The 13344-nt window shown below is 45.6% G+C and overlaps 2 protein-coding genes across 6 annotated transcripts; one reads left to right on the forward strand and one right to left on the reverse strand.

Moving 5' to 3' along the window:
- Positions 1-415: 415 nt before the first annotated feature.
- LOC119805269 (protein ARMCX6-like) lies at positions 416-2797 on the reverse strand. Of its 2 annotated transcripts, XM_038317204.1 has the most exons (4): positions 2705-2756; positions 2308-2384; positions 1893-1970; positions 416-1570 (listed from the first exon to the last, which is right to left on the reverse strand). In XM_038317204.1, exon 4 carries the CDS (start codon positions 1425-1427, stop codon positions 498-500), a length of 930 nt encoding a protein of 309 aa, XP_038173132.1. In that variant the 5' UTR covers positions 1428-1570; positions 1893-1970; positions 2308-2384; positions 2705-2756; the 3' UTR covers positions 416-497. The 2 variants fall into 2 exon arrangements, with proteins under 2 accessions (XP_038173132.1, XP_038173131.1); XM_038317203.1 differs by lacking the exon at positions 2308-2384 and having other exon boundaries at positions 2705-2797.
- Positions 2798-8106: 5309 nt separating this feature from the next.
- Positions 8107-12827, forward strand: Armcx3 (armadillo repeat containing X-linked 3). 4 transcript variants are annotated; one of them, XM_038316384.1, is made up of 5 exons: positions 8107-8242; positions 8746-8822; positions 9129-9194; positions 9460-9531; positions 9833-12827. In XM_038316384.1, exon 5 carries the CDS (start codon positions 9979-9981, stop codon positions 11116-11118), a length of 1140 nt encoding a protein of 379 aa, XP_038172312.1. In that variant the 5' UTR covers positions 8107-8242; positions 8746-8822; positions 9129-9194; positions 9460-9531; positions 9833-9978; the 3' UTR covers positions 11119-12827. The 4 variants fall into 4 exon arrangements, with proteins under 4 accessions (XP_038172312.1, XP_038172314.1, XP_038172311.1 ...); XM_038316386.1 differs by having other exon boundaries at positions 8110-8242; positions 8734-8822; positions 9460-9543; XM_038316383.1 differs by having other exon boundaries at positions 8110-8242; positions 8734-8822.
- Positions 12828-13344: the final 517 nt, after the last annotated feature.

The following is a 13344-nucleotide window of genomic DNA, read 5'->3' on the forward strand; positions in this document are numbered from 1 at the left end:
ATTAACATGCTAGCCATTCATCAGCTAGTGCAGGAAAGAGGAATGGGGGAAATACTTCAACCTTAGCAGCGGCAGCAGATGCAAGTTCGACACGAGCTCCCATGTGGGTGTCATTTCTGCTAAGTGGTCCTGCCTAGACAGGGAGATCACCACGGGCAACGACAGCACTGGTGATGCTGTGATTTGATGTGCGTTATCTGCAGCTAGCAGCCAGCGGTGATCCCTTTACCTTTTACCACAGGAGGAAGACTGCAAGGGAGCAATTTACAATGCACTTTTCCTGCAGACTACAAACCCCACAAGTTGCCCACAGTTCCGGGGAGCCGTTGCCTGGCCCAAAAGAGTGTGGCCCTCCTTTTAGCTATTGGAACTTTTGCCCAAGGAGGAGCTGACTGGCTAAGGCTGCATCCTTGCTTACACCCACTGCAGCTTCTCTGCCCTCAGTAAACTGCTGGGGCCCTGGGTGGATTCAGTCTCCTTCTGCTGGAGACAGCCGCTTATGTGGAGAGGGCTTCCACGAGCATCTCTCTGAAGGCCTCCAGGAGCATCTCTCTGTTCCCACCTCTCATAAACGGGAGCACGAAGGAGAACAGCATTTGGGCAGCCAGCACTTCCCCAGCCAACACTGGCTTCTCAGACAAACCCAGCAGTGCTTCCAAACCCTGAACCTTTGCACATCCACTGCCCTCGGATATCAAAGGAAACTTCAGGTCTAAAACCGGCTTGGCAAGCATGTTATTAATAACCGTCATGCTTATTAGCAGATTTAATCCGCCATGCTCCAGAAATGTCTTGCAGCAATGTAACACTGTGTCTCGACACACTTCATCGATGGACATCTCAATCTGGCCCTGATTTCCAATACTGGTGTTCGGGTTTTCTGGGACACACAAAGCCTTTTCCTTCACAGTGGTCTGTGGGGTGGGGATCCTGTTTGCAACCACTGAGAGGCTGGCCCAGTGCCTACTGACATTATGGCTAAGGGGAAAGCCAGCATTTGTGGGCTTGGTGAACATCTTTCTTCCTTGAATGAAAGCACACTTGGTCAGATCCAGAGCACAACTGAAGGATTTAAAGGTTTGAGCACCCCACGTGTTTTTATGTTCATAAGGGAATGGTCGCTGTTTTATTGGGTGTGCTCTGTTTGCCTTCCCCCCACCTGAATGTCTGTCCTCAGTCCCACCTGGGGCCCCAGGTTCATCCCAGTCCCCATCCTTACTCCAGGGCCGAGCCATTGTTGTGAAATCAAACCAAATATTTGCCTCCTCTTCATCCATATCCTGTTCGTTGTTGCAATCATCTTCCTCCTCGTTCTCCAGTTCATTTCCCTTGCCTCTTCCTATGGTCAGTTTGTACATGCAGTAGCAGGCGCCAGCCCCTATCATCAGTCCCGCTGCCATCCAACCCATTTCCCGGGCCCGACCCATACTTGAATGGGTGTGAGCCTTTTGACCAGACAGGAGAGGGCCTTTCTTCACCGGATTGAAGCGAGTTCACAGCAGTTGCGTGAACTATGGTGCAGGTCAGTAATCTTCAGCCTCTCCTAGGTTCTGTGATTCTGGTGGTGACTCTAAGGGTGACAGAAATAGCATTAGGGCTCTGATGTGTGACTGGGTTCATACCTGCCAACACAGAGAGGAGTTCAGATTCTTGTTGAGAAAGTTGGATTATTAGGTAATGATGTCATTATTCTTCTCTGTCTTCCCATCTCTACCCTCCGATTCTACTTTTAGGCTTCCAGGGTTCTCAGAGGTAGACAGGAGAGGAGACTGTGATGTGACAGGAAGGCAGGTGACAGGGACAGCTGACCCTCATGCGGTCGCCTCTAACACCCACCTACTTTGCCTCCTCCTCCTCCTCACCCAAAAGCCATAACATGCTTTCTAACCAACCTCAGAAATATACAGTGAATTCCTTTTTCTTCTCGTGTCTTCTGCTTTATTCCCTGCACGGTGATGGATGGACCGAGCCTGGCAAAAGGACATTCGAAAAGCTCAGTAGCCAGCAATGGAGAACTGAAAGTGTAGTCGGACAGATCTAACTACACCGATAGGTGCTTTTTCTGAATTTGGGATTTTTGAGTAAAAATAATTTCTCACACCCTCCCGACTTTGCTAACGAGTGCCTCCCCGCCCCCTCCTCGTCCGCCATTTCCCCAGCAAAGGCCGCCACACCCCTTTCCCTGCACCGAAATGGGAGGGGGTGTGGAGAAAGAAGGGGCCAGGAGAGGGCGACTAGGACCTGGCCCGTAAAGATCCCAGCCCCCCTCTTCTTCCACCCACTCCTTGGGTTCAGGATGAATCCCACCTTCAAACCTGCAGTAAGGTTCCAGTCAAAGAGATTTTCGCCCTCTCTAGCCAAGGCTTGAGCTGAGACCCAAAGACCTGCAAACGGACAGGGGACCTGGGATGTGTGGGGGGAGACACAGAGTGCTTGGTGGACTGACCAGCACCCAGGACACGGTGACCGGATTGTGGATCCTTTCTTTGCTTGAATTTCGTGCAAGTACCGTTCACCCCTCTCACCTCAACCTGAAGCCCGCCACTTCTTCCTATCAAAAGAAGCGAGGGTGGGATGCGGGTCGGGGGATAGGTATTTAAAAAAGTAGGTGAGAAACGGACATAGCCCCTATCTGCGGAACTTGAACGCGACATGCTCTTGGCCCTCTCCCACCCACATCACCTTCCAAGCAGTTTCCACCGACCTGTACGGTCCGAGCGAGTTTCCTTCTCCTTCACGCGCCTGCAGAGTAATAGGGGGTTGGTACCCAGTCGGAGGCGACTAACAGGACTTCAGCTCTAGGCGGCTCTGGGTCACGTGATAGCCACGTCACCAGTGAGCTCTAGCCCCCAGTTTCCACTCCCACAAGCAGTGCGGCAGGCGCCAGTAGGCTCCGTACCTCCCCCAGTTCTTGGGGCCCTGTTAGTCTTTTTTCTCAGTAGCAATACCAGAAACCACAAGTTACCGTTTCTCGTGTTTGAGTTTGACTTTCTCGAATGACTGCGCATTCACACTTTCTTCTCAGGGGAACTGTCTGATCCTTTCGTTGGCTTTCAAACTCCTGCATCCCGCTCTTTAATTTCTACTCCTTCCTATTTTCAGTCTGCATCAAAGTTGGGGAGAGGAAGCAGCGAAGGAATCCCAGGTGTGAGTGGAATTTGTATGAACACTTTTGATCCATTTATGTTGTATTTCATCTCTTCTATTTGGTAGACTACTATTTTGTTATCATAAGACAAAATGAAGCTATCTCCATAAACAAATTCCAAATCTTTTAAATTGTATGTAAAAAGAGAAATTAAGATTTTAATAGCTAGTTAATAGCTAGATCTCATTGATTTGGCAAAGTTCATTAGTACAACATCGAAAACATTTTCTTCTCAATAGCAGCTTTAAAATAGCGCCTTACAGTTTTCAAGTGTATCCTTCCAAACAAAGCCAGCATGCTTCCAATATGATCGACGGAACATAAATGGATTAGTGGTGAGGATGGTCAGGTTCTGACCATTTTATAAAGGTGTGATCCATTTATTTGTCCCTTTCTTTATACTGACTGAACTCATGGGTGTCAGAAAATTGAGATCTTGTACAGGGTTCAATAATGACTTTCAGTCTCACCCAAAAGGTAGATTTTATGCAGACACCAACTCAGGTTTCAGATGAACTTTACAAATTAGTAACATCACAGATTTCCTGCTTTTCATTCCAGAAAATTTAAATTCTGTACTGTAGATTCATGACCCAACCCATGAACCACCCTGAAATTAGGGAACTCTCTGCTGTCCCATTGATAGAGCTATACTTGACAGGTGGAGAGTTCACATCACCACTACTGAGGTGGCCGCAGTTCTGCCCTTCATGTACTCTATCACCATGTCGATGGTGAGTCTTCAGCATTTGCCAGTGACATCGATAATGAGGGTCTGTGGATGACTGTAGATGGTTACAACACTGGTGACATCACCTTCTTTTCCTTCTCATAGGTAGAAGAACAAAATACAGTATTTAAATTCGTCCCCAGGAGAAAGAGACCTTTTCACTCCCTGCCTTCCCTAACAATTTTACTGTACCATCCCCACAAACCCCTCAGAACTCAGGGACAAAATATGAAAGTGTGAGTCCCCAGGCGCCACCTGTTCACTGCTGGGAGTCATACTCTAAATATAGACCCCCAGGCTGCTTCTTTCTTAGAATATTGAAATTTGACTCGCCAGCCAGAGCCTTCCCTATGAAGGACTGTGTGTGGAGGAGGCCCTTGCAGGAGGCGAGCCGGGGAATCCATAAATGCCTTGTTGACAAATGCAAGAACTCAGGAATATGCCATTCCTCTCTGGTCTTCCTAACAGCTAGACTCATTTACCAACATCTTGTTCCCTTTTCTCCAGCTCTCTGCTTCCTTCCGTTTCTCACCATGCTCTTAGGCTGCCTTTCTGTGATTTTCTTAAATAAGTGAATTCTGTCTCTGAAAATGTATGAAAAAAAAAAAACCATTCAGATCAAACTGTGCTTTTAGTTTTGGGCTACTATGAGCATGTACAAGAGACTCCTGTTCATTTTGAATATAAACATGAAGAAGAACTAAGAAATATGACGAGCTTTTATAGGCAGGTGGTTGATTCTGCAATGTGAGCTCATTTTCACATTCTGATAAGTTTCAAGGACAATAGCTTCACGCCTACTTCTCTTTATTGCTACAAAATCTCTCTCCTTCCCTTGGTAGGTGTATCATCCAGTCATTTCAGTATAAAACACAGAAGAAAGCACCACCCTTTTCAGCTTACCAGGTCCTTCTCGCTTTAATCTACTCTCTAAAACTTCTTAAACCCCAGGAGCATGAAGCTTTTCGGTTATTTTACATCTTTATCACTTTAATTCATAGCTCTTCCCAACAAAGCACAGGGGCTATGATTTAAAACCACTTCATTCTCCATTATGTGCACCCATAAGTACTTTATAAAGGACATATTAGACATCTGAGATATCACCTTAAAAGTGAAAAGGGTAAATGCTTCGGTCCCCAGGCAAGGCTGCTTAATGTTTTCGGAGCCTGTGAAAACAAACAAACAAAAGTTGATAAGGTCACTTCCCAAGGAAACCTTCTGGTAGCCACACATAATATATGACCTGTAAAGTGTCCAAAATTAAAGATGAATCAGTGGTTGGTACCACTATGGATTATGGAGGGAGACAAAGGAGAGAAGGCTGGCATTTGAAAAGCTTTCGTTGGATATTGTGCTACCGGATGTTAGCTTAGTTAAGGCTGTCTCACTGCAAAGAGCCTATCCAAGTCTGGTTAGCACAGAGGGCAAACGCTAAAGAACAAGGTTAGCTTTCGGGGATCTGGGTAGGAGAAACTGAAAGATGATTGCTGCACATAAGTTTACCTGGTTTCAGGTTTTTTATCTCCTTGCTGGAGATTAAAATTTTAGCAGGAGAGCTTCTGTTTGGTGTGCTTTGGGCACAGTGCCCATCTTTTTGCTAGGGCAACGCAGAGTATGTGAAATGTGCAATGCGCTCATTTCCCTTCTTTAGTATGAGGTGTAAGTTGTTTGAAATGGGGATTTATTTCGAAAATGTTTACTCTACTTTTTTTTTTTTTTGGTTTTTCGAGACAGGGTTTCCCTGTAGCTTTGGAGCCTGTCCTGGAACTAGCTCTTGTAGACCAGGCTGGCCTCGAACTCAGAGATCCGCCTGCCTCTGCCTCCTGAGTGCTGGGATTAAAGGCGTGCGCCACCACCGCCCGGCTCTTACTCTACTTTTTATGTGATGTGTGCATTCCTGTTTGTCTGTATGGCTCCACATTCAGTGAAGATAAGAAGGGGCAAGATCCCTGGAGCTGAAGTTATAGGCAATTGTGAGCCACCCCTCATGTGGATGCTAGGAACTGAACTTGGGTCCTCTGCAAGAACAGCAAGTGTTATTGGACACTTAGTCCACATCTCCAGTCCTATTGTATAGCGTCCTTTAATTATTTGCATAACAAGCCTTTATTCAGCTGTCACTGAGTTGCTGGGAACCTGCCTACCACCACATGCTTGAGTTGCAACTTCTACATTACCTGATCATTAGAAAGATACAATATGAAATGACAATACATAATATTGCCCTTGGAACCAAAGCCACCTGGCTTCCCTGACAGGATTCCATAGGGTTGCATATCCAGTTCAGGGTGTGGTCTTGAGTGTTGCACCATCTACCCCAGCTTTTGTCTTTAAGCAGAGAGCAGACGCGTCTGCCAGTGATAAACTCTAATTCAAAGGCACACATATAAACCGAGATCTGAATGTCACGCTCATCAGCCTCTGTATTCTCCTCCTGTTAAATAGGCTACAGTGAAAGTTATGTTTCAACAGCAGTAACAAGGGAATACTTTACCTTAAGAAGTTCAAGTGTCAGGGGGCAGAAGGGGTTCCTACCTGTTTTGCCTGTTCATTCTTTCCCTGCATACAAGCTCTGGCTTGGGAAGTCACAGCTTCGGAAGATAGCTTAGTGAACCTAGAATCAGATCAGAGCCAGCTCATCCATTCATCTGAAAGAGAGACCTTTAGCTTAGGAAGTTTGCAGCATTCTTACACATTATGGGAATGATTTTGCCAAGGATGAAATGTTCCCTTCACCTTAGCCAGCGCTTCCTTTCTTCTAGACAGTGCTTTATGGGAACTATTAACATTTTCCTCTGAAGCCTTTTTTTGTGCATGACTAAGTCTCTTTGTTGCACTTACCCTTCCTCTGAATACAGAGCCATGCAGCTGATTTGGTTCAGTTTACTAAATCCAAAATCACATCTCAGTTCTGCTTTCTAGAAGCTACAGTGAGAAATTTTCCTGGAGATGAGCTTGTTCCTAAACTCTTTGTACTCTTAGTTTTCTCCCATGTTTTTTTCCTGTGGATTTTGAAACCTCTCCTCAGATACCAACCTTGTATCTAAACTACAAGGCTATTTCTCACCGAAGAGCTTAGGTTTAGGAAAGCTACCTTACACATTGTATTGTGTTGTTTGTTTTTGTACTATGTATTAAGTTCACCTTGTTGGGCAGCCAGTGACTCATACCAAACCTGGTTAATTAGACAATGAGAGGATGTAATTGCTTCATTCCTTTTTCTGTCTTTGAAAGTGAAAATGGCAAGTGAATTGTGCCCATCAAGCTGATCAGTGCAATGGCTTCACACTAATTGCTAGATGACAGGTTCGGTCATGTTTGCCTTGGTCTTTGTATTCCTGCAACACACCATTTCATTTGTAGATGCTGTTCTCTGTTTGTACCCCAGGATCCCACAGCAGTCACAATCGGTCTGTGCACCTTTTCATCGAACAGACTTGATTTCTCCTCTATCTTCCCTGTTCCTGGCTTTGGAGAGCCCCAGCCTCGTCCTGGTTAACTCGTGTTCTTCAAAACCTGTTGCTCAGTCAGAAGATTTGCATATTCTCAGGCAGGCTCATTAGTTCAGTCAAGTTGGGCTCTGTTCATTCAGCTGCATTCTGTGATAGTCCCCAGAAGACATTAAAATTCCTTTGAGTAAAGCGAGTCACACTTCCCAAGAAGTGAGCCATGTTAGGACTTTTAGAGACCATCATCCAACACTGATCTGCCACCTCTAGTCTTCTTTTTCCTTCACGGAAGTATTTTTATTGTACTTTTCCCTCATAAATAGAATGCAGACTGTGAGCAGGGGAAAGCCAAGGTGAAAATAACCAAAAAAGTATTAAGAAAGTAAAAGATACATGCTCATTTCAGGTTTCCTTTTCTGGTGACTTATTCGTTTCAGGTCTAGGACTATATTTCAGAGGAAATGGTAGATATTCATGGCTGGGAGGAGGGGAGGTAGAGGGAGAAACTGCTGTCCCAGGATTCTAGGGAAGGAAGAGTCAATTAAAAAAAAAGTACAAGTGGCCAGTAGCCCCAGGGGAGGATGCTGTCCTGTTTTGGTAATTGAAGGAAGGGAAACACAACTAGAGGAAAATGGGATTAGCCGCAAAGAAGAAAGAGTAAAAGGCCTAGTATGGGGGAGGGAATGAAGGGGGGCGGGTCCTCTTCTGCCGCACTGCTGGTGGGAGGGGAAAGTGGGGATCCGAGTTGGTGGATGACGTCGCTTTCACGTGACCAAGAGCTGACGTGTGCAGAAGTCCTTCTTGTCCTGGTCGTTGTTCCCGTCTGAGTACCAGCTCCCTGTTACCCTGAGGGCGGGCGGGCCTGCAGCCGAGGAAAGGAGGCGGAAAAGAAATTGTCCCGGATCCCTGTAGGTCAGTGCCTGGGATATTCCATAAAGTAGGGGCGGTGGAGGGTGGAGGGCGGAGGCCGTCGCAGGTCCGGGGGCGCCGCCGTCGTCTCTCCCACTTGCCGCCCTCTTTCCAAGATATATGTCCCGCCCGCAGCCCATTTCGATGCTGCAAAACAGTGAGTAGGGGGTGTTTGGGCAGGCGCCCAGAAATCCGGAGATGGGAATCTGCTGCGGGCGGAGGCCAGCAATCCGGAAAGGGAGCTGGTGGCCTGGGTGTTGGCCCCTGGTCCACCAGACTGTGCCGGCGGGGAAAAACTAGACATGGGGTCCGGCGTGGGGTGCAATGTGATGTGTCAGCCAAACCCTGAGCCGGGTATCGGGCGGGAAATCTTTAACAACCAGGGCTCCGAATTAGGAAAGAGTTTCGTTCTCTGGGGACTTGTCCGTCCACCAAGCACTCTGTAGCGGCTGTTTCCCGTCTTTCTGCCCGTGGCCGTGTCTTCCTTACCATAGCTCTGTGTCTAGTGGGTCCAAGCCTCTCCCGCACGCCAGGCAAGAGAAGAGGAAGGAAATTAACCAGATCGGTGAAGGTCGATTTGAGGGTAAGACCATCTGGGGACCCTAGGAGCGACGGGGGTAGAAAGGGGAAAAACCAGAAAAGGTAATCTAGGTTTAGATTTGAGTCTAAATGTGTTTCTCACACTCCCCGAACTGTGGAGAAATGGCGTGCGCTGAGTGTGTGTGTGTGTGTGAATGTGCTCGCAGGGGTGGGGGTGGGGGTGGGGGGCGGAGGAAGGGGGGCGGGGGGTGGGGGGCGGGATGACGGCAGAAAAACCTATCAGATAGTTTGTTCATAGTCCTCATTCAACAGCACTTCGTGTCCATGTTTTCGATCTGTCATCCTGCAGGTCTGCTGTAGCAGGTGGCACTGCTTGAAGCAAGAAAGGAACTTTTCTCCCCCCGGATCAGTGGAGGTCGGTGTGGGCATGGGGGTAGCCTGGAATGGAGGAGGGGTTCGAAATCAGTCCGGGTTTAGTCAGGCTCACTCAGTCCTACTTTATTTCCTTACACCCACCCATTTCAGACGAGGGAGGGGGCTAAGTCTGTGCGTGTTTTGGATGGATGGCACAATAGGGTTTTAACAAAAATCTGACAACCTGGATGGTAAATTAGGCAAGCATAAAATATACAGTCCCTGCAACAAGCCCTCGTTATTCACTGTTTCTGGTATCTCTGCAGAGCAGAAAGATTGTTGGGTGTGGCAACACCTCACAGTAAAGGAAGAAGGGGCAAGCTGCTTGTTCCCAGGAGGTTAGTATAAGGGTGCGTATCCCATGGGGGCTACACAGGAGTCTCTGACAGATGAGAGCCCAGCAAAATTTGTGGATTTCAACTGACTTTGTGCTTAGAGGCAAGAGTGACTGGGGGTAGGGGTAAGGAGGGAGAAGCATGTAGGGAGAGACTGAAATGAGGGAGATAAAGGTTTTTGTCAACAATCTGTATTCGCTATCCAGAATTCAATTCCTACTTTCTTGCCCTCCATGCAATTGTCTGCATGGGGCAGCACAAAGAGAAGAAAAAGCCAAGCCCTATTTTCTTCTTCTCTTTCTAGGTTTACCTCCAGAACTAGTTACTGCAGCTTTGAAGTGACTGAAGAAGAGCGTTCTCCATAGGCCTGCACTCAGGCCCGAAGCCCTCTTCCCCTATTTTGAGTGGCCACTCTATTTCCTGGTCCCTGCCGTTGTCAGGGACGATTGCATGGGCTACGCCAGGAAAGTAGGCTGGGTGACTGCAGGCCTGGTGATTGGGGCTGGAGCCTGCTACTGCATCTACAGATTGGCCCGAGGAAGAAAGCAGAACAAGGAGAAAATGGCCGAGGGTGGCTCTGCTGATGTGGATGATGCTGGGGACTGTTCTGGGGCCAGGTATAATGACTGGTCTGATGATGATGATGACAGTAATGAGAGCAAGAGTATAGTTTGGTACCCACCTTGGGCGCGGATTGGTACTGAAGCAGGGACCAGAGCTAGAGCCAGGGCGAGAGCCAGGGCTACGAGGGCTCGGAGAGCTGTCCAGAAAAGGGCTTCTCCTAACTCAGATGATACTGTTTTGTCCCCTCAAGAGTTACAAAAAGTACTTTGTTTGGTTGAGATGTCTGAAAAGCCTTATATTCTTGAAGCAGCTTTAATTGCTCTAGGTAATAATGCTGCTTATGCATTTAACAGAGATATTATTCGGGATTTGGGTGGTCTCCCAATTGTTGCAAAGATTCTCAACACGCGGGATCCTATCGTGAAGGAAAAGGCTTTAATTGTCCTAAATAACTTGAGTGTGAATGCAGAAAATCAGCGTAGGCTTAAGGTATACATGAATCAAGTGTGCGACGACACAATCACTTCTCGATTGAACTCGTCCGTGCAGCTGGCTGGACTCAGATTGCTTACGAACATGACTGTTACTAATGAGTATCAGCACATACTTGCTAATTCCATTTCAGACTTCTTTCGCTTATTTTCAGCAGGAAATGAAGAAACCAAACTTCAGGTTTTGAAACTCCTTTTGAATCTGGCTGAAAACCCAGCCATGACTAGAGAACTGCTCAGGGCTCAGGTGCCAGCTTCGCTGGGCTCCCTCTTTAGTAAGAAGGAGAACAAAGAGGTTATTCTTAAACTTCTGATCATTTTTGAGAACATCAATGACAATTTCAAGTGGGAAGAAAATGAGCCTGTTCAGAATCACTTTAGTGAGGATTCGCTTTTTTTCTTTTTAAAAGAATTTCAAGTGTGTGCCGATAAGGTTCTGGGAATAGAAAGCCACCAGGATTTTCTAGTGAAAGTAAAAGTTGGAAAATTTGCAGCCAAACTGACTGAGCGTATGTTCCCCAAAAGCCAGGAATAACTTGGTGGCTTTGTAGTATAGCAGCAACTCACCTTGTAAACTATTTCTTTTCTCCACCTTGTTTATATGGCAAAGGAATCCTTTCAGCTGCCAGTTTTGAATAATGAATATCATACTATATCATTGATACTGATATTTAACCGAGTTTGTCTTCAGGTTTAAGTTGGATAAAGGAATATCACTACTTGCCCTGAAAACATGTTTGTTGCTTTTTATCTCGCTGCCTAGATGGAGATATTTTTACTGTTTCCTCTACATAAGTGACAGTGAACCAGTTCATCCTAAGTAGGCTCCTTTCTGTCATTTGCATCGATTTTATTTGTGTATCATCAATAAAGATTTATGTTAATGCTGGAAAGAAATAACAGAAGAAGAAAGAAACTATCCTGTTTTTCTGGTTTATAATCTAGTTTTAGAGATAGGAAACAAACAAACAAACAAAAAACCAAAAAAAAAACCAAACCCCGAGAACATTTGAAGCATACATTCTGTCAGATGTGTGCCTTCAGAACAGAGAAGAGGCAAAGGCTTTGGTGGCTGGCTACATGAGTCAGTTAAAGCTTTAGGGAGGACAGAGCCATTGAAAGGGAGTCCTGAATTGGGTAGCAAAGTTAGTGCATTCCATGAGCCCAGAGTCGAGGAGAAATGATGTAAGAAAAGCATTAATTTGGGAAGCCTTATGGTAGTCAAAATAGCCTCCTTCGAGTGAAGAGTGTGGGAAATAGAACAAAATAATTCTGGAAAACTGTGTGAAACCCCTTGCAGAAGGCTTGTTGAATGTATTTTAACTAGGCAAGAATTGGGGTCAATATGAATGTCCTCCCCACACTGTGTCATCAAGGATGGTGTGGCAAAATGCATCCTTTCCAACTCTGGTGGTGGGCATTTGGCAATACATATCATTAAGCCTTAAAATCTGTAACTCTTTTGCCCTAAGGAGATAGATGGATAATTCGCCAGAGATTGTATGTGCAAGGCTGTTCGTGTCGGCACTGTCTTAAGGTAGTGACATTGGGAACACCTTCAGTGTTCCACACACTGCGCTGACTAAGTAGATTAAAGAATGTCCATGCTGTGTGATAAATGTGCTGATGGAACTCAGTATTGCTCGAAAAAGACACTCATCATACATTGTTAAGTGAGCGAGGTAAGTTAGATAGCCGTATTCAGAGTATGATTACATATGGGGGGGGGTTAAATCATGTTTAAAAAGACACTAAAATCTATGGAATTATATGCACCCAGTAGTACTAAGAGTTATATTTGGATGACAGCTAATGAGTGATACTTACTTTTTGTACTTATTATTCATCTATGTTTTTTATTTATCAAAAATTAATAGTGATTTTTAAGAAAGGTTTGGAAAAAGGAAAGTATAGAGAATGTAGCGGCTGACTAATTTGATGTGTACTGAGAGGAAAATACTAGGCCCTAAATGAGGTGGTCTGATGGTTCCACCTCAGAATGAGAGGCGATGGTGAAGATAAGGCTGACTATCAGATTTGAACGAGAGAACCTATGCAAAGTAGCTACACTATTCTTGCATATAGCAGCAGTTAATTAAGAAATGTGAGTACCTTTAAGTACTACCCAGAATGTAGTGTTGATGGGTCTTGGTTAACTTTCATTTTGCTGGGGCATCCTTCTATGTTTCAATGTCATTTAACAAATAATAATGATAATAATAAAGGTTAACATTTATTAAGTGATTACTGTGTAGAGTTCGGTCATTCTTGCAAGGGACCTGTAGAAATAATTTCTCAAAGTGTTCTAGGGCTAAAAGTGCCACCTCAGTCATGATCTCTCCTGCCTTCATGACATGTTCCTCGTTGGTGTGAGAATGCTCTCCTGCTTTGAATGTGACCAGAAAATGGTGCAGTCTTGTGTCTAGCTGTGATTTAGGTTGGGGCTTCAGGTTTTCACATATGTCCTCCAATGTCTGTAGCAGGACGAGGGACTGGTTGGCTTCAAGTTGTTGGACAATGGTCACCACACTAAGTCATTCATGTATAGGGACTCATTTGATAGTTCTTTAGAGGATGAGATGATAGGAAATGAAGTGAAAATTATTCTTGCCCATGCTGAGTAGCATAAAAAGGGTTGCTAGGACCAGGGCAGGAGCAGATCCACTTAAAATAAATGGAATTGGAAGTGTTTGTGTGATATTCAGATACCGCATTATCATTTGAATGAATTAGTCCTGCTTTCAGTGAAGACGTGTAGGCT

This window comes from Arvicola amphibius, chromosome X (assembly GCF_903992535.2).
Source record: "Arvicola amphibius chromosome X, mArvAmp1.2, whole genome shotgun sequence".
Classification (NCBI taxonomy): Eukaryota; Metazoa; Chordata; class Mammalia; order Rodentia; family Cricetidae; genus Arvicola; species Arvicola amphibius.